Source organism: Coturnix japonica, chromosome 10 (genome assembly GCF_001577835.2).
Source record: "Coturnix japonica isolate 7356 chromosome 10, Coturnix japonica 2.1, whole genome shotgun sequence".
In the NCBI taxonomy this organism is placed as follows: domain Eukaryota; kingdom Metazoa; phylum Chordata; class Aves; order Galliformes; family Phasianidae; genus Coturnix; species Coturnix japonica.
Genome location: NC_029525.1, coordinates 4,057,295 through 4,081,120, shown reverse-complemented (window position 1 = coordinate 4,081,120; position 23,826 = coordinate 4,057,295). Strand labels below are relative to the sequence as shown.

Here is a 23,826-nt window from a genome sequence, read left to right as displayed (position 1 = left end):
GCAATAGCCACTCTTTTCTTTTTGCTCCTACAGGAGCCTTGGGAGTGTGCCCAGATGACATGGAGAAGGTTTGTCACTGCCAGAGATCTGCTTTTTATCTGGGGAAAGAACTCCAAGCACTCACCAACTTCCAAGTGTCTCTCGTCTCCCAGGTAGCAAGATTCCCACAGAAGACCAGGCATATGGTCTAGAAGCCTTTAGTAGATAATCATCACCATGTACTTTATTTTGCTTTTGACAGAACAGCTGTATGTCCTGGCAGTGCTGACTCATGATGGAGGGTGCAAAGAGTCAGGCTCTATTCAGTGGTGTCCAGTGCAAGGACAAGAGCAATGGGGACAAACTGGAACAAAGGAGGTTCTGTCTGATCAGCAGAAAGCATTTTTGTGGGTAACAGCACTGACACTGGTTGCTCAGAGACTGTGGAGTCTCCTCCTTGGAGATCTTCTAAAGCCTGTGCATGGTCCTGAGCACCCTGTTGAGCAGGGGTGGGACTAGATGCACCTCTGGACAAACCTCTGAGTCCTTCCAACCTCAGCCATGTCATCTGTTAGAAATGAACCACAAGTTCTAAGGATAGCCTTGAATTCTATCAGCAGAGGGCCTGTCCAGGAAGACAGTCAGAGCTAAAAAGCAGGAGAGCAAGTTTTGCCCTCACATAGCGCTCTTGAAAAGCACCTCTCATCCCAGCTTCGAGTTGTCTGGATCACAGTCTGACAGACTGCAGGCGAGAGAGTATCAAAAAAGGGTCATACCATACTTTTCTGTCTTATTCAGGAAGATAAAATTAACGCCCACTCTAATTCCATCACTTGCCTAGGATGAAAGGATGACATGCAGCTCGAGGCTTCTAGCTTTGGGTGAACAAAGACCATGAGCATGGTGGAGATGTGCATTCCTTGAAAGGCTCCCTCTGTTATGCTGCTTCATGTCTAGCAGCATTTTGCCTTTTCAGCTCACCAGTTACACAGAAGACAGCACTTTACATCAAGTTTTTTTTCCCTTCAAACATCCTCTGAGTGGAATGAACAAAGCTGTGTTTCCTTGCTGGCCTGTCACATGTGGCAAGCTCTTGGCACACACAAAACCAGTCTATTTGCTCAAGAAAAATATACGCCTGGCTGTGCAAATACAGCCCATGGCACGTTTCTTTGATTACCATGTCTCAGTCTTTCACCACAAATCCTTAAGAGTCCACATTTTATTCCAGAACTGTTGCTTTGATACCTTTGATACCATTTTACAGCTGAGGGACACGAGACAACTAGAAACTAGGTACGTCCTTGCTCATGTCAGAGGAAAGTTTATGGCCAAATATGTTCTCATTAGCTTTCTGGCACAGATATTGGAACTACTGCTGGCCTGTACGTGCCTGCATTAGTGAATGGTGTGCATAATGTTCCTACCGCATCTCTAGTTGGAAGCTGCTCTGGCTATGACTTCTGCCATTTTGAGTATGACATATGCTTTTAAGATTAAGGTGGAAATTTTCAAGTAACTCTAAGGCACACGGGTGCTCATATCCTGAAAGCCAGTGGAATTAGCTGCCATAAATTTTTTTTTTCTTTCTGAAATTCCACCTTAATTCATTTTGGTTCAAACAGGACATTATATGAAGTCAAATCACACTGTAAGTATCAGAAACCACATTACTAACTTAAATGTTGAAATTTCTAAGTGGTTAATGCTTCAGTGAACGACCCAGAAACCTTCAGACCTTGTTTCCTTTCCGTGTGTCAGCCAGGTTAGCAGAACACAGAACGTACTGCCCGGTCCTCAGTTCATCTTCAGTAGTTCCTGCCACCGAGTCATTTGCCTCTACTGGTATGACTTTACTCAACAACAATCTCACACAATGACCCAGAGCCGGCTTTAAAAAATGCAGACGCACTGCATCTCTGAAAACCGCAGTCATGGAGAACCTGCGAGGCAAAGGTAATGCTTAATTGTATTACACATCGGAAACCTTAAGCTGGATAGCAGCAGTACTGCTTACCTTTGTGTGTGTGTGTGTGTGCATTGGCCAGTAAACCTCTTTGTGTCAGATGAGGCATGCAGTAAAACCTGGGTAGGAAATGCAGCTGTTCAATACAGATGGCAATACCAGGAATGGCAGAGCTACGACGGTTTTGTTCTCTCTCAGAGCCAACGTCATATAAACTGTTATTTCAAGAATAAATCCTGTCCTCACCTCCACGGGTTAGGTTTGGAACAATTTTTCTAAGGATGGAAGGTATAAGCCTTGCAGAGATAATAAAACCAGGCACAGCAAAACAGCGATTGCTCTGCCTGCAGAATTAGCTTCCTCTGGGAAGGTGCACAATAGCATGTAAGGAAGTAAGAATGTTTAGGACAGGTCTGGGAGAGAAGGAGGATCTTCTGCTTGAATCTCTTTCCTCTGAAGAAACCTCTTTTCCTTTTTCTAACTGCCTTTCTCTTGCCACTTAACAAGCAGAAAAACTGATTGAGAACTGTAACAATGCAGGAGCTATCTGTGAGGGTGGTATTTAGGCAAACCACAAGTTCTCTTGCTCATTATCTCCTCACCAAATGAAGTGTTCTTACCCACCTGTGCATTGTTCTCATCCAGCTGCCCTACTTCTGTTTATTATGTAGCATTCATTAACTGGTTCTAGAGATAGCAATTGAGAGTGAATAATTATCTCCCTAGCAAAAAAGAATAAGGGTCAGATTCTTAAAGGTGAATGCTGAAGGTTTTAAAAAATAGAAATGAAAAAACAAGCAGGCCTATTTCGCCACTTGGTTCTCCATTAAGAAAGCCAGGATTCAAAGGAATGGATACACTTCGTTTATTCTCTACAATTTTTGCAGTGTCAACGCTGATTTTAATGGGGCTCTTAGAGGTCTCAGGGGCTCTGTGTTATTAGCTCTCCCTTATGGATAGATAAAGAAAGCACAGCCGCTTGGCGTGCTCTTTATCCAGAAGGTCAATTTAGCTACAAATGGCAAATCAGAGTCTTCTGATGTGTTTCAGTAAAACTTTACCACACGGTATCATGTATTCAGGTAACGTGACTTAGGATAGCGGAAAAAATAAGATGATAGGATAGCATCTACCACATACTTGCCACTGAAGGGTGTAGCTAAAGGAGGGTTATTAATCTGCTGCTAGAACATAACAAGTGTGCCACCGGGAAGGTTGCAGCTATTGTTACCCATACTAGCTGTTTATTAATATAATATGAACTTCCTAAGCTTATGATATAATTGTGGTTGAGAGTACAGTAACTCTTCCACTTTGTTTTAGTATTCCTTGTGAGTAGTTTTCTTGTCAGTATTTATACAACACCACTAGCTGCAGAGTTGAATTGTAATGGCCCACAACAGCCTCCTGCTACAGAAAGCAGTAGGACAAGGGCACGCAAAGATGGTACAGCCTAAGCACAAGGACACAGTACCGCTAGTAAGAAAAAGTCTAGGGGGCAACTTGCACAGTGATAAGCAATCCCAATTGACCAAGTTGTCATCAACTTGACAAAGGTCTCCTTTGCAACAGCTAATGTTTCAGATGCTTTATTTCCTTCAACTCCCACTGCCAGGAAAACAGAGGAGACTCTTTCCACCCTTCCTACAGAGCACACCTTCCTACTCCAGCCTCCTGGCTCCAGCAGGCACATAGGGCAGAGGGATCTCTGTTTGCTACACAGCATGGCCTTACCTTCTCCTGAGATACAGCTTTGTTTGGCAATAGTTGGGCATGGACATCCAAACTGAAAATACTTATCTTAATAAATAATACTATTTTCTTCTCTATAAAGAGCAATGCAAAAGACTTTCAGATGAAGAAGAAAGGCTTTACCAAACTAATTTTTACATCTATTGAAACAGCTATTACTAAGCTATTTCACAAGGAGAAGACAGATAGAAGGTAAGGGATTGTGGTTAAGAAGTCTCTAATTAAGTTTTACTGCAAGGTAGAGAGAAATAATTATAAAAAGTGTGGTAGAAAAAGATTTCCTGATTGGAAATTATTAGTGTGTTAATATGGTAAAATGCTAAGCAGCAGCATCAACCAGCACTACTTCACTGTCCTTAAAGCAGTCTAAATTTAAGCTCTATCTAAAATATGCTTGCTAGAGTTCAGATATCAACACAAGAAAAGCTTGCTGACAGAAACCAAAGTGGGTACATTTAAATGTCAGCAAGGACTACTTTGTCCCACAGAAATTTCAATTAGCTGACGGTGTCAAAAGACACCCTACATACCAATGCTGCCAGCAGCAAAAAAAGAAAAGCGAGGAGCATATGTAACAACCACATAGCACCCAACGCCACATAGCTGGTCTGCGTGACATTGGGAAAGTCATCTATCAGAAGCGGGGTACACAGCATCACTTCACCAGGAGACAGGGGCAGCTTTGTCCTTAACACATGGGCGCTAGCTAAAACCGTGGTCATGGCTGGACCAATAAACAGCATGATACCAGCAGCTTCCAATTCTAACTGTGGCTGGCAGAAGTCTCTCAGCCTTGTCGGCTTAAGGAGAGTTTAGGAGGAAAAGCTGTGAACTCAAACCACCACAGGCAGGCCAAGAAACACTGCTTTTGTTTCTTCAAGTAAAGCAGAGATCAGCTAAGGTTTGCCATGACAGCAGTTGCCTCCTTTAAAGGAGGTCACTTAGCAACTCAGTGGCTTGGATTTTTCAAGGGACAGCACTATTTTGTGCAGAGACTTACCTTACTTGAATTTGGAAATACTGGCAACAGGGCCGTAATGCGATCACACTAGTTTTAAACTCTGAAAACACCCCCAGCTTAGTTGATTCACCACATTCCCAAGACTCTCTTTTTCAGGGTACCTTTACACTTACACACCCCTGCTTTTTTTTTTTTTTTTTTTTTTTTTTCTCTCAGTATAAATACGCTTGCTTTTAGTAAAGTCTTGATTGAGATATCAAAAGCTATGCTGTTTGTTTAACCTCAGTGTAGCCTGTCTCAGAGTGTTTTTTTCCATAGAAGTAATGCCTGGTAACAGATAATTACCTAACTGTTGGAATGCATTGTGTAGGTAACAACCTTCTGACATGGTTATCTCAGGAGAAAGATTTTTGCATTCTTCCCTTATTAAAGCAATGTCTGATCACTGGTACACAAGAATGCATCACTTTGGGATGAGAGGTGGTCTGCAGATCTAAACAGTGCAGCAGGCATCCAAGGCTCCCAGCCTGTATCCTTGGCACAGCAGACAGGCATGCTGTGCAAGCCAGTTAACCTCTCCCCTTCACTTTTGTGCAAAAGGAGTAATGTGATGCCTTTTCTCCTTGCAGGGGGGGGGTGTATCTGTAAAGCATTCTCAAATGCTTAGACCAGGGAGTCAGGGTTAAGTGCTGAGAGTCATGTAGGAACAAGCTACACTGGTAGAAATACTGTCCTTCAAAATGCATAGAAACTAGGGGAAAAAATAGATGTATTTTTGCACTAATTGTGCTCCTTCTGCCAAAAGGAGACTATGGTGTATACACACAAAGTAGTTTATCCAGTGCCACAAATGGGAGCTAGAAAAGGGCTTGTATTATTTCAGTTTCTGTCTTGGATCTCTCTCTATAGATTACAGTACTTCTGTGCCTTGTGCAGATTCTGAGACATTCAGAACTGCAAAGTACTTGGAAATGGTGGTAATGAGGGGAAACTCCTGTTGTGACTATGACAACAAATGGACAGATTCCCCTCAAAATCTGGCATTGGTTCTTATTTTGATGAAACTCAAAGATTCAGACTGATTCCTGCAAGAAAATATGCCCCCTTTGAGACTCCCTGGTCTGTGGAATGGGTAAGGAAGGGGCACATTTCTGTGCACTGAGGTCATGCCTGGAAAACTCTGTAGACATTTACCGATAGTAACTAAAGCAAGGCTGATACCAGGATGGATCAGATTACTTCAAAATTACTCCCATTTATACTTAAGACTTTTTTCTTCAGCAAACAGTGCTATGTCTCTTAAATTAAGCCTTTAAATTGTTAGAAATACAAGTTAGAACTTCAATTTAAACATCAAGAGGGAGCAAACTGAGCCCAGTAACAATGAGTACTAATCCAAGCATTGGCTACCATATCAGAAGCATGCCAAACCAGTCTCAACTTGGGCTATTCCACTACTGTTAGCAGCTAAGCACTGTGTGCTGATCAGGAATGAAAGATAAAGTGTTAGATGAAAATCTCAAAACACTGTGAAAAGTCTTGGCAGCAAGTTTCATTATTAGTGCTCCAGTCTTGATTGTCCTCTCATTTGCCTATAACTGCACCATCATAATTCATTATTAGACAGAGTCTGACAGATCTGAGCTGATCCAATGTCAAAGGAGTGGTTTACAACACTTGTTTGTAAGCAAAGCTGTGACTTTTTCCAGAAATAAATGCAGCTGGGGCAGGTAATTGTTAATGCCATTCAGGTTCAATTGGAAGCACTTATCCTCTACAACCTACAAAAAAACAAACAAACACAGAAGTATCTGACCCACTGGCTACAGGCTGCCATGTGCCACAGCACATGTGATGGCCCACCTCCCCCCTCAAGTGTCAAAGTATACTGAACTACACAACAAATTATGGGCTCTTTTCCTGAGAATTACCTGGTAGGTGGTTAAAAGAGATTCAGAAACACCTGAACTAAGGGGTTAATAACTTAATAACACCATGGTTAAATTTCTATTACATGAATAATCTTAATATTTCGGTGCGTTTGTGTCAAGGAAGGATGGGCCGCTGTAGAGGGGACAATAGGAGTATTCCCTGGGTTATAGCCAGCTCATAATTCATAGAGCAGTATTATCAGCCAAAGTTAATTTTTTTTGATTAATCATCTGCCAGAGCCAAAGAATTTGAGGCTAATTGTTCCATTCTTGACTGCAGAATGAATTAGAGGAAAATGTGCAGTCCTAAGCCAGGAAGGGAGAACACAAAGCAAAACCAAGAGCACATAATGAATGGTTTGGGTTAGTTAGGTGCTCTGCTCTTCTGTTCACAGAGATGTGGTGAAAATGGCTCTGAAGAACAGGAGGTAGAGGAGTTAGATAACAAAATCCTACACCACGTGCCTGTAGGTGACAACACTCATGTTGGACTTCTTGGGTTATGGAACAGTTGCTATAAACAAGGAGAAAGAGGAGGGCAGCATCACATCAGAAGGTGAACTCAGATTTAAGATGTAACCGAGGTGGCAGCTGACTGAGGAATGATGAATGGGCAACAATATAAAACAGACACCTTTCATTAGTGGTGGAGGAAAACTGCTTAAAAGGATGTTACAAGGCAGTTCTGCTGGCTGTGTCCCTATGCTAGCAATGTAAATTAAAAGGTCTGTTTGTATCGACTTGGGTAAGTAAAGAGCTGAAAAACAACACTGTTGATTGCAACAGCCATCATTTCCAGCTAAATCATCACATTTCCTGATTTATTTATTTAATTTTTAATTTCTTTAAAATATATTTTAAGCAAATAAAATGAACAAACAAAAAATTAAAATGTGAACATAAAAGAAACAAATCACAGATTACCACCTCTATACGTAAGCCACAACAGGATCATTTTCTATGACTCCCTCTTATTCAAACTCATAACAACATGTCTATAAAACAGCGTGGAAAAACAAGATGAAAGCCAGATAAATATAGCATACTCAAATTCTGAGTAAAAATGATGCATTCTCTGCTTGAGCCTGCCTTTCCCATTAAGAAAGAAGACTCAGAGGAAAAGGAAACACAAGTCTACATACACTGACCAGAGCCAACAAATAGAACAATTTAGGACAGAAAACAGATAGGTTAAATCTTTAGAAGAGATGCCAAAGTTATGATGACCCAAATGTAAATGCAACTAGAACCTAATGCTCTTGGATACTTTCAGTGTGAAGAAACAAGACTGACTGCAGAGAAAGAGCCGGCACTGAAACAGAACAACAGTGACTTTGAGAAAAACGTGCTCTCCCAGAAGCTGCAAAGATTCTGGAGGCCCATTTGTAGGTAACACTATAAAAAGGAAAGGTAGGAATGTGCTTGTTGTAGCTCACAACAAACAGGCAGAAGGACAAAGGCATTGGAGGTAGCTGAGCTGTTCCAAGTACTGAAGATGACTGAGGAACTGCTGATGCACTCACGCAGATCCTGGCAGCAAAGGACAATCCTTGTATTCAAACACAAATGAAAATGCTATCTTGTAGGAGCTAATTATCACAGCCTTTTTTACAAGTTACTCAGACAAGCAACACATTGCCAACACTGCAACAAACAGCATCAAGTTAGCATTTACTGGGGCTGATTTTGAATAAGTGAAGGCAGTCAGAGATTTACCACAGTACAAAGAAAGAACAGACACTGAATGAATAGACTTATGTGCATAGACAATGACAAGGAAAAGGTCCTGTCTGCAAAGGAGTTGGTTCTATGCAGAAAGCCTTTGTTTCTAGAACCCCTCCCCGTGTTCCTCTTCTCTTACTGGATCCCTGTGCTATGAGCAATTAATCAACATGCACCATGATGAGCAAGCAAAGCAGGCTTTGGGCCTGAAATACTGCACTGGGCCTGAAATACTGCGCTGAGCTTCATGGGATTAGACTAGAGCTACTCTAACACAATCAAATACACATATGAAGTGGATGTTAGGTACTCTCAACAGCTCTGCCCTATAGATCTGCTCCCTTTGATCTGCACCAGTTGCAAATTGGGTGTGCCTTCAGTGTTCCAGACTGCTGCCTTTACTCTCAATCTATCCCAAGTTCAGCTAGGAATAAATCATAAACACATACTGAGTAGTTAGCACAAACTGTATCAATGTCATCAGAAGGGATATTGCTAAATCTTCAGCAGATCTTCCTCTGACTTGTTGGGGGCAAAAAAAACAAACACAAAAGAAAATTGTTCTGGTACTATGTGATGAAAGATCACAGTACAGAAACAGTATAAAGCAGTATACAGTGTTTGACACCATGGCTCAGCACCACCTATACAGCTTTCATCCTTTAAAATTAAATGACAGCTTCATAGTAATGCAATGGTACTCTGTCAGGAAGTACAACATCAACAACATACACTTAGTGCAACACTCAAAGAATATTGGCAATTGCAGCAGAATTATAGCCAGTCTCAGCACATCCACTTTGTGTAGCAGTAAGATGAAAAATGACTTATGCAAATGCCTGTAAACATTCACCACCTTTTTCAGATATTCAAACACCCATTTCAGTCACCTAAACCAGAAAGAGATAAATTCACTGCCTGCTTTGTGTTTATGTGCAACAATAAATAACCAGCATGTGCCCCGAGGACTGGGATTTCATGAATCATTAAGCTTGTCACCAGGTTTATGTCTGCCATTAACTACAGTTTGAGCTCCTAGAAGAGAAGTATAAAGGACAGAATTTGAAAAGTGAAGCGCAAGAGTTGCTTATGAAAGAATGAGGTTTTGCAATCTGATCTACAAAGCTCAGGAACCAGCAGCCATGGATGCTCAGCTGGGAACTGGGTTGTTCTCACAGCTTCACATGACACTCCAGAGAACAAGGGTGGATGAGTTACCTTCAGAGAGTGCTTGAAAGATGAGCAGCTGCTACATAAACTCTGCAAGAAACTTTGAGCATCCATCCATGCTGCTTTGACTCAAGTGCTACCTCTCATTCCAACCAGAAGCTGCCTAAGAAGTTTTGCAGCACAGAAGAGACAATCACAGTGCAAAGTCACAAAGACGCACGACATGAAAACTAGATTTTAATCCCATCCATTAGGACCAGAAACAAAACAGTTAATTCCACTGTGAAACTTGAAATTTATCATATCAACAACATATGAAAGGCATCTCTTCACTCATACGACGAGATACAGTTGAAGTGTGCATATGAAACAGTATATTTTCCTTACAGAAAGAATAAACCAGTCTGCTAGCTTTTCCTTATTATTTGCATAATCTAATAAGGTAATAAATGCAATAGCACTTAATCCTGCAGATTATTCCTGAAAATTTTCACTACTGAGAATGAGCCATTTTTAAGTCATATTCAGTTAAAGCATGACATGACCACCACCTGTTTAAACTACAGAACATAGCATAGCTTTATGGAAGAAGAACTGATTTTACGGATAAACCACAGGTCATTCAAAGGCTTTGTTGCTGTAATGTTATCCAGAAGGCTCTCTCTTCCAGAAGCCACAGTGCTTTGGAAGTAGTTTTGCAGCCTGTTAGAAAGCGATCCACGGACTCCCAGACTGTTGGCAATGCCAAAGCCCTGGCTATAGCTCTTAGGACCAGTCAGCTTCAGAAGCCTAGAGGGGGCGAAGCCATCGCTCTCAGGTTTCTTGCTTTTGCATGAAATTTCTGTAATGCATGAGCTGAGTAGTAAAGTGAAATGTGCGAAGACAGTTCAAGCTCCACCAGCAATCCTGATATTTATAGTCAGCTCTTAGTAAGCAAAAATGACTCCACGACTCTGGCACGGAAGCTACCTCTTTATCAGCTGAAATATTTGAGGATACTCAGACTGAGAGTTCCTATTATCTTAATACAAGCCTCATAAACAAACACTCCTAAATTCCTGCCACCTGCTAATTGACAAGAGCCTAATTTCTCCTCCTCTATGTGTGATACTCCAGACCTTTTCATGTCTGAACATACACAATCTGACAGTTTTATGCTTGCATCATAAAACACTGACACAGCGAATGTGCCAATTTGAAGATGACTGCCATGAAAACATAAACTGTTTGCCATTTAATAAGCGTGTGTTTTCATAGAAATACAATGTGTTGTAGATGGATTGTTTCCATGAAAACACATGCTTAGAAATGAAATAGAAATATTTCCTCAAAACTGAGCACAGTCATCTGAAAAATACATGCTAAAATACAAATGGGTTAGGATTCATGGTGTATATTAAATTAGTGATGGAGGGTCAACGTAACAGATAATAGAATTGATATTATTATTCAAGAGCTATTCAAGATACAGATGCTTTTGGAAATTTATTTAAAAGCACCAGAGGATACGAGTGCTGCATTTGATATTACAAAGCACAGAAAGCTAACGTGGTAAGGTGGTTTGGGAGAACTGCATTACCCTGCTGACAAACAGAATGATGAGATCTATTTTCTTTCCTTACTGAAATTAATTCCTGTACAACAGAGCAGCAAACCACCAGGCATACTTTGGGTATAAAGAAGAAGCCGTAACACTTAGCAATCAACAGAGCAAACAGGAAATTCTGTCTCTAAAACCAAAAGCCTCTTCTACTGACTCCAAAAAATATACTATTTGCCCCCTTCTTCAACATCACTCTACTTCTCCTTGGTGATTTCTTTTCTCAGATGGAAAAAGTCTTGTGAAGAAAATCAAGAATACAGGAGCAAATGAAGATGGAAACCGAAGCCTTCAAAGAAAATAGATGTTTGTATGAATGTGACATGTTCAGAGAATGGACAGCATCAGACTTGAAACTGTAGTTGCTTTTACATGGAGATTCCTAAACAATGCATTCAGTGTGTTTTGTTGGCTTTCTTTTTTTGAAGGAGACAAGGAACTTCTGCTCTGATCTTGCTCTAGCTCAGGCATGCTTAGCTTGAGGTTAGCTTGAATTATGATCCCACTAGTAGAAAAATGAAGTTTAAGAGCTTTAACAGATCAAATAGAAAATCTGCCATCCCTCAGTTCCTGCTGTCATTCCTTTATACGCAATTTGGTCCCCAAGTACTTCAGCTGGAGTTTGTGTCTCTTCTTACCTAATAGGCGTCAATACATCATGTCAGCACACTGCATTTTTATCAACAGTAACTCAATTACTTCCTCTTTATTTTTTCCCTTCCTTTCCCTTCTTTCTCTCTCAAGCTCTAAGAATAACAGAAATAATAAAATAAATCTAATCTCAAAACTATTTGTAAGCAAATGCATAACAAACACAGAAGGCATCAAAGGAGATATCCATTAAATTGTGTTCAGTGGTCCCAGACTGAAAAACAGTTGAAGCTAAAAGGAGAAAAGACTAGCTTGCTCTAAAACTATTTAAACAGTCAATTAAGAACTGAATTTATTATACGGCAATGAACTAACCTAATAAAGGGAATGGCTATTTTTGGGTATGCCACTCAGAACAAGCATAGTGAATTAATTTTTTTCCCCCCTTCTTTTTAATGGCAAATGCCTAGGAAAAAGATTTTGGGTGGAGATTAGCAAACAAAGACAAGAATAAGAGTGGAATGATATTGGTTTTAAAAACTTTTGTAGAGGATATTAAAATCTCTCAGCAACTGCCCAGATCCCACCAGCAGACACAGTCCATGTCAAACAAATTACTCATTCAAATCATAGCTGCTGAACAGACCTTTTGGTCACCAAAAAGAGCAGTATGACGTATGAATTTGTAGAGAGGTAACATGGAGGCTTGCTATACAAATATCACTAGTTCTGCATATACAAGCCAAATCTGGCCCTTGAGATTTAATGGACAACCTAAGGCTGTCCATGTGATGTTAGAAATAAACATGTAGATAGCCTTTTGTTGGTTACCTCACACATATAGTAAAATGTCAGTCACATTCATGTGCTCAGCTTTGAGATTTCAAGATAGCAAAGTCAATACTTTCAATCACAAAAAATAAGTAGCTACATATAAGCCTTCTTAGCTTGACAGTACCAGTTTGGACTGCAACCTATTTTCTGATTTAACAATAGAGGGAGGCAAGCAGTCTATTTGCCAGAAAACCTGACAGGCTCCTACCTCAAGTGACTACCATGCAACTCACCTTCCAGTGACAGCGAAAAGCAGCAGATTAGTATGCAGTAAGGGCAATTTTCATGGGAAGCTGAGATTGCCAGGTATCAGCTTCACAAAGAATATTACTAAGTTTGCAAACTCTGTGTTCCCAGGTCAAGGTTCTCTGTCTCTCTCTTTTCTGAGGTCCCCCTTGTTAGCAATGGCTGGGGATTTTCTGGCGACATTGTTCATTTTGAAATATGAGCTTGTCAAAGATGAAATATTCTACAGGAAAGTACGTTACTGCTTCATCAAGGACAGGATTTCATATCAAAACCTACTTTCAAAACAGCTGACAGTAAAGCGGTGAAGTCATCCGAGGAGGGCATGGGAATGTAAGGTCCACCTCCTAGTTTCTAGCCCAGGTATTAGAGTCAAGTTCCCACCATCTCACGTGAAGAACTATTCACTACACTCATCCTGTTCATTAGAGTCTTTTCTTTTTTTCTTTTTCTTTTTCTCTCTCCCCCCCTCTACTGTTTACTCTCCTCATGTATTTATAGACAGCAGTCATATCCTCTCCTATAATTTGTTTTTGTTAGGCTGTGCCCCCCCCCCCCTTCTTCCTTCTGGAAATTGCTGAGAAAAACAGAAAGTATATCAGTGAAATATCTTCTGCAGTATCAAAACCTCTGTTCAACAGGAAAACTATTTTCAGCCCTTCAAGTTTTCGTACTCTGCCTTCAAACGGTATGTAAAATCATCTTTTTGGATGACCACTCTATTTCCACTTTTATTTCAAGGACCGTAACTCTGGAATATGTTAGCAGTGCAAAGAGGAAAAAGGAAAAGGGGTCAGGGTGAAATAAATGTTAAAGTGTTCGAACAGGAAACTTGCCTTATCTGTAGAAGCAGTCTTTGCAGCCAGCAGATATCACACCTATCTATCAGTTAGGTAACAGTAACAAAGATAAGCGAACAGTTTCTTCAGACAAACATTGGTGGGAAGGATGGTTATCAACTGATGACTCTATCTAAAAGGAAATCACTAAATGGCTTTGGTAACATACTGGTGTTCTGAAACCAGAGGTTTCCCTACTTATGTTGCAAAGAGATTAAAATAAAGCCTAACTTGATTTTCTAGAAAACTTCAAGCATACCACCGTCGTGTATCAGCTTTTGAAGTCAGTGGTAAATACCTCAAGAAAAGAGAGGAAATATGCTTTGAGGGTGTGTCAGGTCTGTTGTTCAGAAGGGCATATTCTTACAGCCTGCTGCAACTGACAGCTTATGTTATCTTCAAGCAATAAGTTATCATACAATGGAAGCTATGCTAGGTTGCAAAAAGGTCTCAAAACAGTGTTAGTTCTTGTAACAAAGTCATCATCCTCTTTGTTGGATTTACATTTAGTTAACACTCGATATACTGAATTAACTGCTTACATAAACATACATATATATACACACACACACAATAATTTAGTAAAGATTAATTTCCATTTCTACTCAAGTCAGGATTTTTACCAATAATGGCAGTAATAAGTTAAAGACAGGAAGTCTACTGAAGCCACAGTTTCAATCCTTCGGGACCCTTGCTTCTCTTTAGCCGAGCTCTACTCATTTAGTGAAGCGAAAAGTGAACCCCAAACCAGGAACCTGAGTAATTCTAGGCACGGTGGTTCAAGACCAAATCTAGATTCTGCAACTCTGCTGTCTTACAATAAAGTACCAGAAGATATTCACACTAAGACTGAAAGAAGTTTGGACTACAGGATGTAACCCTGTTAATTACTGTCTTTCCCTCTCTTCCTGTGACTATCTATGTGCCGTAGAATACACTGAAGCAAAAACTAATGTCAATAATGCAACGCTTATTTCAATATGTGCACAAATAACCACATCTGTATTTGAAAAACAGTGCATATTTTAACGATGTTTTCATAGTGTACACACAGTTGACTGAATGGAAATCATTATGGCATTATAGAAAAATTATGTGTTGCTTCAATGTATCATGAGGGCAGCTGTAATTTCTTCTGCTGTTTTAAATTAAAATACAGCTATTAAAACACAACAAGAAATTCAGCAACTCCTCTATAGTGAAGTAACACCAGGCACCGCATTTTCTGAAATCAGCCTTTTAGTTAATTGAACAAATCTGCATATGCAATTTGTGATCATAGGTGAGGTTAGCAGGTAACCGTTGCCCCAGTTCACATGCAAATTACCAGAGAAAATAAAGCTGGTATTTCTGTTCCCTGAGACTTTTCCTGAGGTATCTGTCACTACATTTTGATCTATTACTCAATTATTATAAAACCCCCAAATTACCCATAATGCTACTGAACTATAAGTTGTCTTAGGATTCTATTCAATGTCATGCTAATCTGTTTCCATTCGTACTTTTCAGCTGCAGTCTCAGTGCCTCAAACTGACCCATGTTGCCCCTTTGATATTTTTTTTTGTCCTCTTTAGGCAGCTAGCAGCTGCTTTATACACTTAATTATTACTATTATTATTTTTAAATACGCGATTTACGTAATCACATTATTTCGTCATAAAACTAAGAATGAGCTATAAGTTACAGTAACTAACTGATCTGCCATCGTTGCCTTATGTGTTGTTTGCACAAAAATCTACCTGCAATTAGGGTGAATATTTAAATCATTCCAGGTTAAACATCTCCAAGAAAGGCTGCCAGGTCTCCACAATATCTTCACAGTTCTTAAAAGGTTAAACATTGCTGTACATTAAAAAATTGTTTTCAGGTTTCAACAGTTGTTTCAGAATGGCGATTGAAAAAGTCTAGCAATGCATGTCAACTAAATGAGTCTATTAGGAATGATGGAATCACTCACTGGTTTCAAAATTCAGATAATAAAATGTGCTTTTTTGGGATCGGATATCAACCTTGGAGAAGTCCGTATGACAGTTTGCCTTAGAATCATTAGAATTCAGCCTTACTACAACAAAAATGTAGTGCTGCATTATAAGAAACAATGCCACAAAGTGAAGTGACTGAGCAGAAAGATGAATCCTCTGTGTTAAGAAAAGACAGCAATGCTGTTGTCCATGGCAATAAGCCAGCTTACATACTTTGGGAGAAGACTTTGACTTTTGATCTTTGAGCAAACTGGACACAAAGATCATGCTTTAACTTCATAGTGGTTCAAAACCAAAGACCTTGCTGCATTTGGTGACAATCTGTTCACAGAAACAAAGGCTTCCCTTCTGCAAAGGTTACGATGACTTCAAGAAAGATTTGACAGAGCTTTGCATCAAATCTGGTCCCACATCAATGAAATGGGAGGGAGCGTCCCTTAACTTCAGTAGAAATTGAATCAATATTTGCAGAACAAGTTTCAGCGAGTACAATTATATCTTAGGAAACCATTGCTAAGTATGTGCTCAGGAGGCTTTGAGCACATTGATATTCCTATGTAGGTATATTTAGAGCTGCCCAGACTCAGGCAGTTCGAAGTCAAACTATGTCACAATGTACTTTGCTCAGCCTCTGAGGTTCACATATGAAAGAAGAAAGTTGTGAGCAGCCACTGTTCCAATTTGTTTTCAAAGTAGTTGTATGGCAAAAACACCCAGAATTCATAAGCAGACTTGGAAGAAGGCAACATTTGTGCCTTATCAGGTACAAAAGTCAATGATGCAGTGATTTGTGTGGCAGCAAATAAAACAGACTGACTGAAGCTGAGGGCACTCAAACTTTTTATACTTATAGAAGTGTCTTCAAAATTGAATTAAGGGTAAAATATCTAGCTGATTAGGAAGAGGTTTTATTTGGCTCATAGGAAAAAAAAAAATCAAGTATAGCAGTAGTTCAGTAAAAGTTTTGAACAAGAGAAAAGCCCTAGATAGTTGTCTTAGGCTTCTTCAGCAGGGCAAACAGTGCTTCAAGGACAAGTAGGAAAGTAGCTGCTATTTGAGGCAACTTCATTATAAAATCATTTTTAATAAGCTATCTGAGCAAAGAGAGGGAGTGCTCTTGCAGAGAAGCCCCCAAGGGAACTTAAGGCTGCCCAGTAAAGTTATTAGGAGGTTACACACAGGGGACCAAACAGCTATTTTATTGGCCTCAGGGGACAGGGTTTAGTTTTCACCTGTTCTCTTTAGGCCTTGGTGCTAACAGCAAATCCTGTTAACCATCAATATTCTGCAGGCTCCTATCTTGCAAGGAAAAGCAGCATTTACTTACTTCTGCTGGGACTCAAAGCACATTACATGAAGTAGACACTACAACTCATGTAGTAATTATAAATCAGATCAGGAAAAAAAAAATTCAAGCATTTTCCCTACAAAGCAATTAAGCAGAATAATCAACATAACCTCAAGAAACCTTCAGCAGTGAGACTCATGGCTTTGTACATGTACCGAGGAAAATAAAGTTAGGGAAAAACTGAAATTCAGATCTTGGGTTCAATTAAGCTGCAAAACCTTAATATGCTTGTACAGTTTTGGTGAACAACAGTTCTAGGATACTTGTAAGTCTCAAAAGCTGGAGATCTGTCTCCCTTCCCAAAACATATTCTCAGTTGCTAAGAAAAGAACACTGCACTTTAAAAACTGTTCAAAATAAGAAAAATAAGAAGGACTTGTTTTTGGAGTGGATCTCTGCTCAGGTCAGTATTATGAGGAAGCCAAAATTTGGGCCATTTTGGGCTAGTTGTAGTGCAGCAGCATTGAAAATAAAGCACTCCAAGCTCCAGCCAAAAATGTGGAGGCTTGTCAGATTTAGAGGTACCTACTGAAACACCTATGGAACTTTGTGTCAGTACAACATCTGGGAACTTAAATACAGCCAAATTTACCTCTCTATGCTCTAATCAAACCTTCCAGCTGCAGGGTAACCTTGAAAAATGAATTGAGCGCTTACTCTGAATTTCAGTCTCATTGAAGTAAAGACTCAAGATACTCCTCTAGACCAAGTGTATTATAAGAATAGAGTAGGAATAGATCCCGAGCTTGATAGGAATGAGGGAAGTGGCTGAGGTGGGTACTTGGTGTGGGATCTCAGCAGAAGGGACTGGTCTACCTCCACTCTGCCAACAAAGCTGCCGGCTCTTCTTGCAGATGTTTTCTGGTGAAGGTGAGGTCAATCCTTATCACAAAAGCATAAGAAGAACCAATGGGTTAAATTTTATTGAAAAGTGATGTGGTTAAGGCACAGGAACTGAGCTAGCTGGCTACTGATCACTAGGACTGCCAAAAGGAGCATGATCTTCGACTCCAAACAACAGCACCTTAGTCTAAGTGATGAAGTAGGTCACCGTCAAACGATTTTAGAGACTGAGCTGACAAAAGGCTCCTCACACACCGCATGTAGAAGCAGTCTGGGGGTGTGCTCAAACTGAAAAAGACAATCCCAGCAAGTTGTCCCTAGTTCAGGTGAGAGCACTCCAGTGAGGTCCCCAGTCATGCCCTGCCCACAAAATTATCACTACGAGCTGGGCTCCTAGATCTCTTTTGTTGCAGAATATTCTACCAACCTAAGAGCTTCCTCCAGTGGACCATAGGAGCTCTTGAATGGCTTTATGGACACTGATGGAAAATAGCGTGAAATGAAGGAAAGCAAAAAATCAATGTGTACTTTTTTTCTTTTTCTTTTAAACTTAAAAATGTCAGGTAAACACGCAACTGAATGTACTTGGACCTTCATAGAGACATGAATCCCAGCTATGTAATCAGACTCCTCTGAAGCCTTTGACTGTACTTTACTGAAATTCAAATACCAAGATAATAAGTTTCCATTGCATCAAGAATTCACCACAAAATTATTCTTCTAGGTACATAAGCAAGATGTAACTCCTTTCTCTTTGAGGTAGTAAAGTCATACTCTTCTAAGAAATTCACTGCCCAGCATATAGAAGTAATCTGGACAAGAAGAACATTTATTTGTAAGGCCATCAAACTGATTCAATAAAGTATGGCAAGATTTAGGTTTAAGATGACAGGTAAAAGACTACATATGCCAGAGATGAGCATAGCTCCCAAACCAGGCGGTACAAAATGCCAGGTCCTCTGCAGCCTTTGGTTACCCAGAATATCATATCCTTATCATCACTGTTACAAAAACACCTGTCTGAATTCTTAAAAGACTGAAGCTGTGCATCTACGTTATATATTTTTCTATTCAAAGCATGAAACACGAGAGGAAAGAGGTCATGTTATGAGCATTAGTTTGAATTAAATGACTGGAAAATAGCCTAAGTGTCAGTCATAATCTTTTTCCAATCAAAATGAAACTGAAATACCTGAAGTCCCACTTTGTATGGAAGATGAGACAGGACTTGGTCTCTAATATCTGACTTAGCTATTCTCACAGAAGATGAGGGATATCTTAACAAATCAGTATGTGAGCCCAAGAAAGAATAGCTCTGCAAATAGACAGCAGATAAGAATTTTCACTTCAGAAGCCTGTTTCAGAGTGAAATATCGCATTTTTGAGTGGACAAAATTTATTCTCATTAGTGCTGCTTGAAAGCAGCAGCATTACAGCCCATGTTTAAAAATGGCAGGTTTTGTAGTGCTCAAAAGCTGTTATACAGAGGAAGTGGAGAAGCAGCCAATGAAACAGAATACCTGGATAAAACTTCCAGTTGGCAAACTCTATGAACTCAAAAACTCAGACATTAACTTTAATTTCTGTACTTGCACTTATAAAATAAGATTTTTTTTTTCCCCAAGCTATTCCCAAACTGATTTTTGATGTCTACTTTTTCTATACAATAATAGGCTTTCTCAAAGTAGTAAGGAAGAAATGGTTACTCTGCACGATCTCAAAATGCCAAAGATGCACAACATACATCAATTCCTACTCTATTTGTCATAATGGGAATGCGTTTTTAAAGAAAACACTTCAATAAAGCTGAAGGAATCCCATATATTTGTTAGCAAATGTAGCCTAGCATTTTCATTATGCCAGTTACAGCATATTGATCCTTCTATTTTAATCCTTTCTTAATGGACACGCTCATCTTCCCATTATTAAGTGAATCTTCCCAATTGCATGAAAACTGATTAACAAATTGGGGAGCTACATTTTGACAGAATAGCACACAGTTCTCACTTTGCATAGAAGATGTTGGGACCCTAATTTCTGTCCTAAGTAGGGTAAAGGCATTACCTGATGAACAGCAGCTAATCACCTAATAGAGCTGATGAATACAACTTTTTGCTGTAATAGACCTCAATCACAACACCCACTGAGTTACATGTGATCACATTTTATTAGGCTGGCAGACCTTAAGAACAGCCCTATGCTCAATAGGTCTGTAGTTACTATTTAATTTTCCCTATTAAAAACGTATTGAATATTGGAACTGGAGAAGTGACTTTTTGAACAAGTCAGCATGTGGCACTGCTGTACTCAGCTGCAGTTTCAGCTGATTTCCAGGTGGAGTGTTAAACAACACTATGTAGTCATCAGCCTCAATACGAGAGAGGCCCAAGCCTGAGCTAGCACAAATACTGAGTTACTTACCACCTCTAGAGAGGGTGGTCGCTCCAGGCCAGGGTTGAGCTCATGGGCAAGGCTGTGCAAGGAAGCTGTCTGTACAATGCCTGGCCTGCGGATATACAGAGGACTTCAGTCTCCTGTACTGTTAATCTCAGTCAGTATGAGCTCAAATATTCTCTAAAAATGTAAGGGTCACATCCTACTCCCAGATGCCTATCTGTAGCTCTCATTAAGGCCAATGGAAACCACATTTGCATTCACCCAAACAGGAGCTGACCCTAAGAATGCATTAAGCAAGCAAGATCACCTAATCAGAGCACCATCATGCTCTAGAACTTGGTAACACGTAACATTTGCTTCAAAATTCTTATCAAACAGCTTCTCAGTTAAAGCTCTTATATCAAACAACTGCATTTTGTAAATCTATATGGGGAGATTTCACAAGTGGCAGATGATATCAGATTTTATATTATGTGAACATTTAAAAAACAGGAATGAAATAAGAATGAAATTATTGTAAGATACTTTAAGCCTACAAAACTGCAGTAAATATATTTTAAATGCAAAACTCTGTTCAATTGCACTGTAATTCTCAGTAAATTTCGTGCCTCCCGTTTTGTTAGAAAGCTCTCATAAGACTGGTAGCCTCAGCTTTATCTTGCTGCTATGTGAGATCCTGGACAAGTATTAGACCTCATTACCTGCATTAGACCTCCAAAGCTTCACGGTATTCAAAGAATCTCAACATACCTCATTTAGCTACAAATCGTAACGCTTTCTTGGCATTGTGCTTTTAACTCACAGTAGAGTAGGCAAGAGTTGATCCCCAATAATGACGTCTTTGAAGAGGATTCAGAATAAATGTACATGTAAGTAAATGCACACATCCACATCCGTTTCCAAGTTTGCCATTTATGAGGATTATCTTTTTATATGGTTGAAAGCAAAACAATAACCATCTCCTTTCCATCAAGAATTCCTTCAAGCACAAGCACAGAATGATTTACCCCATAGATGAATGCATAGGAAGGGACAGAAGATTTTCAACTAAGTAATTTCTTCTTACATGAAACACATTGCATGTATAACAGACAGAAAAATTGAATAATTCTGACCAACTGTGTTTTCCAGACATTTTACTTACCAGGTAATTGTAAGATACACATACTAGAATAAAGAATTCTATTTTTTGTCTTCCCATCTTCCCTTTCCTGCCCTTTGCCTTAATACACACACACAGTGCATACACACACACACTGCATATCCAGATAGATGACATTTCAGCGAGGACTGGAACCACCCTAAAGCAGAAAACTTGCCAGCATTTTTAACATGGAACCTTCCACAGCATGGCCTAAACGTGTACTCCACTCATAAAAGAAGGACAAATCAAAAGATATTACTTACATGTATGAGTCTTCTTTGTTACAGAAATACCTGTAGGGAAAAAATGATACAAATGTTAGCAAAATGACCACGATGTAAATTCTTTTGACATGCATTTCATTGTTATACTATATTTCAGGCACACAGCTGGCACTACAAAAGAGGAATGAAAACTGCAATGATTTTTATGTTAGGGAGAGAAGGATCTCCTTTCTTTGCACCCAGACTTTAACATTATGTTCTCCTTAATGAACGTTTCAGCATGTATCACATCCATGTAGTTGTTGCCATGCATATCTACACAGTGCTGATGCAAATGGAGGACATTCACAACACTCCATGGAAGCTTAAGCTTCCTTTTACTTCCCACAGTTAAAAATTGTACCGCATTCATATCAACCAGTACACAACAGTCTACCCAGCCAGAACAGATTTGAGCAGTACAATTCATTTGCTGTGTTATTAAGCGCAAGCAGCTCCCTGACTGCAAGCCACGGCTTACGCTCATTAAGAAAAGAGTAGCTCTCCCAGTATGAGTATTAATTGCTGTACTTCCAAACTAGATACAAATATCTCCAAACTGTAAAACATACGCTTTCTGAAATAATAGCAATGTCTTTATACTATAAAGGCATGTGGCAGCATATCACCAAATCACCAATTTTAAAGGAAGCAACACAATAAACAGTGAGGCAAAACTCATAATACCAAATAAAGATAAAATTAACTCTGTTAAATGTCACTGGAATTCATGCTTGAAGACAAACAACACTGTCCCCACTTTAGCAGATAACTGATGTTATACTCAGACTCCGCAGTATTTAAGCTTCACTTTCCTTGAGGGGAATTTCATGACAAGTTACTGGAAGTAGAACAAGTATTTGAAATATTTTATTTGTGATTAAGGGTGGTATTGAAAATTAGGAATCTGAATTGTTTGGCTTACTATTTACAAAAGAGGCAGACCTGTATCTCCTCAGCTATCCTCCTTCTCCTTTAGCCACTAAAGGCCTTTTGGTTTTGAATGATATATTTCTGCAAGTGTGAGCACTTGAAACATCTTTACTCAAGAAAAGCCGAGTCTCCAGGCTCCAGGAAAAGAAGTTCTGAGCAGTTCCTTTAAGTAATTTTGTGAATGGGAGACACTGGTAAGCAATTCACAAAAGTGAGACTATTAGGCTTTGATTACATATGTCTACTGACTTAGACCTGGAAGGTCCCAGCCAAGCCTACACGTTCCTCATGCAGAGTATTTGCCCCTGCCCAACTTGCTTGGTCAGGTCCTACAACCCTGAGGATGTCTTACTAAATAGGAAATGCGGAGGAAACAGGTTTTTAATATGGACACCATTTGCAAAACTTCCTCTCCCAGCACCCTGCTATTGAATTGATATGTCAGTGCACTTTCAGCATTATGGGAGCCATATGTGTGCTTTTCTCAGAAAATAACGCTTTCTGTAAAATCACTTTGAACAGAAAGTGCTTATGCTGTCACTTCTGATTACTCACAGCCTCTTCACAACGGGATTTGCCACAGCACAAAACAGACTTAGCTGTATTCGCCGACTGAGGGACTACTTCCCCTGGTACACAACACAGCGATGGAAATAGCAGTGCTTATATTTTTTTACTTAATTACTTTTTAACTGAGATGAGTGGTGAGTTTTTCCAATCAAATGTTTCCACAATAATTACTGATTACCATCCGACAAGCTTTTTAGCTGTTTTACACAGGTATCTTTAGATAACCTTTAACAACTGTATAAAAGCAGAGATTTCTTTTTGCTTTTTTTTTTTTTTTTTTTGTTATTTTAAAAAAATCATCTTTATAATTACATTGGTAGGTGCAGTGAAATCAAAGTATTTTTCCCTGCATTGAGTTTTTACAGTGACTAATTGCGACCTGGTGGACCCAGGATAAATGTTGCCACCAGTTCAACAGGATGAGATTTAATCAGGAATCCACGCTCGTATTAAAACAAGTCTAATTTTTCTTTCTGATCTGTGTTTTTAAGAAGCCATCCCTGTCACATCAGTAACTATGAGCGAGTGGAAAATGTGAGCAAAAAACATACGAGGCTATCCAAACAGTTATTCAGGTTGGATGTACTGCAGCTAGAGCTTTAAATATTAAATAGGCAATGAATTCCTACATCACTGCACTCTTTAGTTTTAGTTTTAATGCAGGAGGCCGGTGCCTGCTATTCAGAGCATCTAAGAAGTGTAATAAACTCCAAGAAATTAATTAAAATTATAAAAAAAAACAAAATACCATCTGA

General features: G+C 39.5%; 1 protein-coding gene across 1 annotated transcript in view; it reads right to left on the bottom strand.

Moving 5' to 3' along the window:
- Positions 1–23,826, bottom strand: part of RORA (RAR related orphan receptor A) — a 387,110-nt gene that overhangs the window by 85,536 nt on the left and 277,748 nt on the right. The window contains exon 4 of the mRNA XM_015872508.1: positions 21,569–21,598. Within this exon, the coding sequence (XP_015727994.1) occupies positions 21,569–21,598 (30 nt within the window). The remainder of the gene's footprint in view (positions 1–21,568; positions 21,599–23,826) is intronic.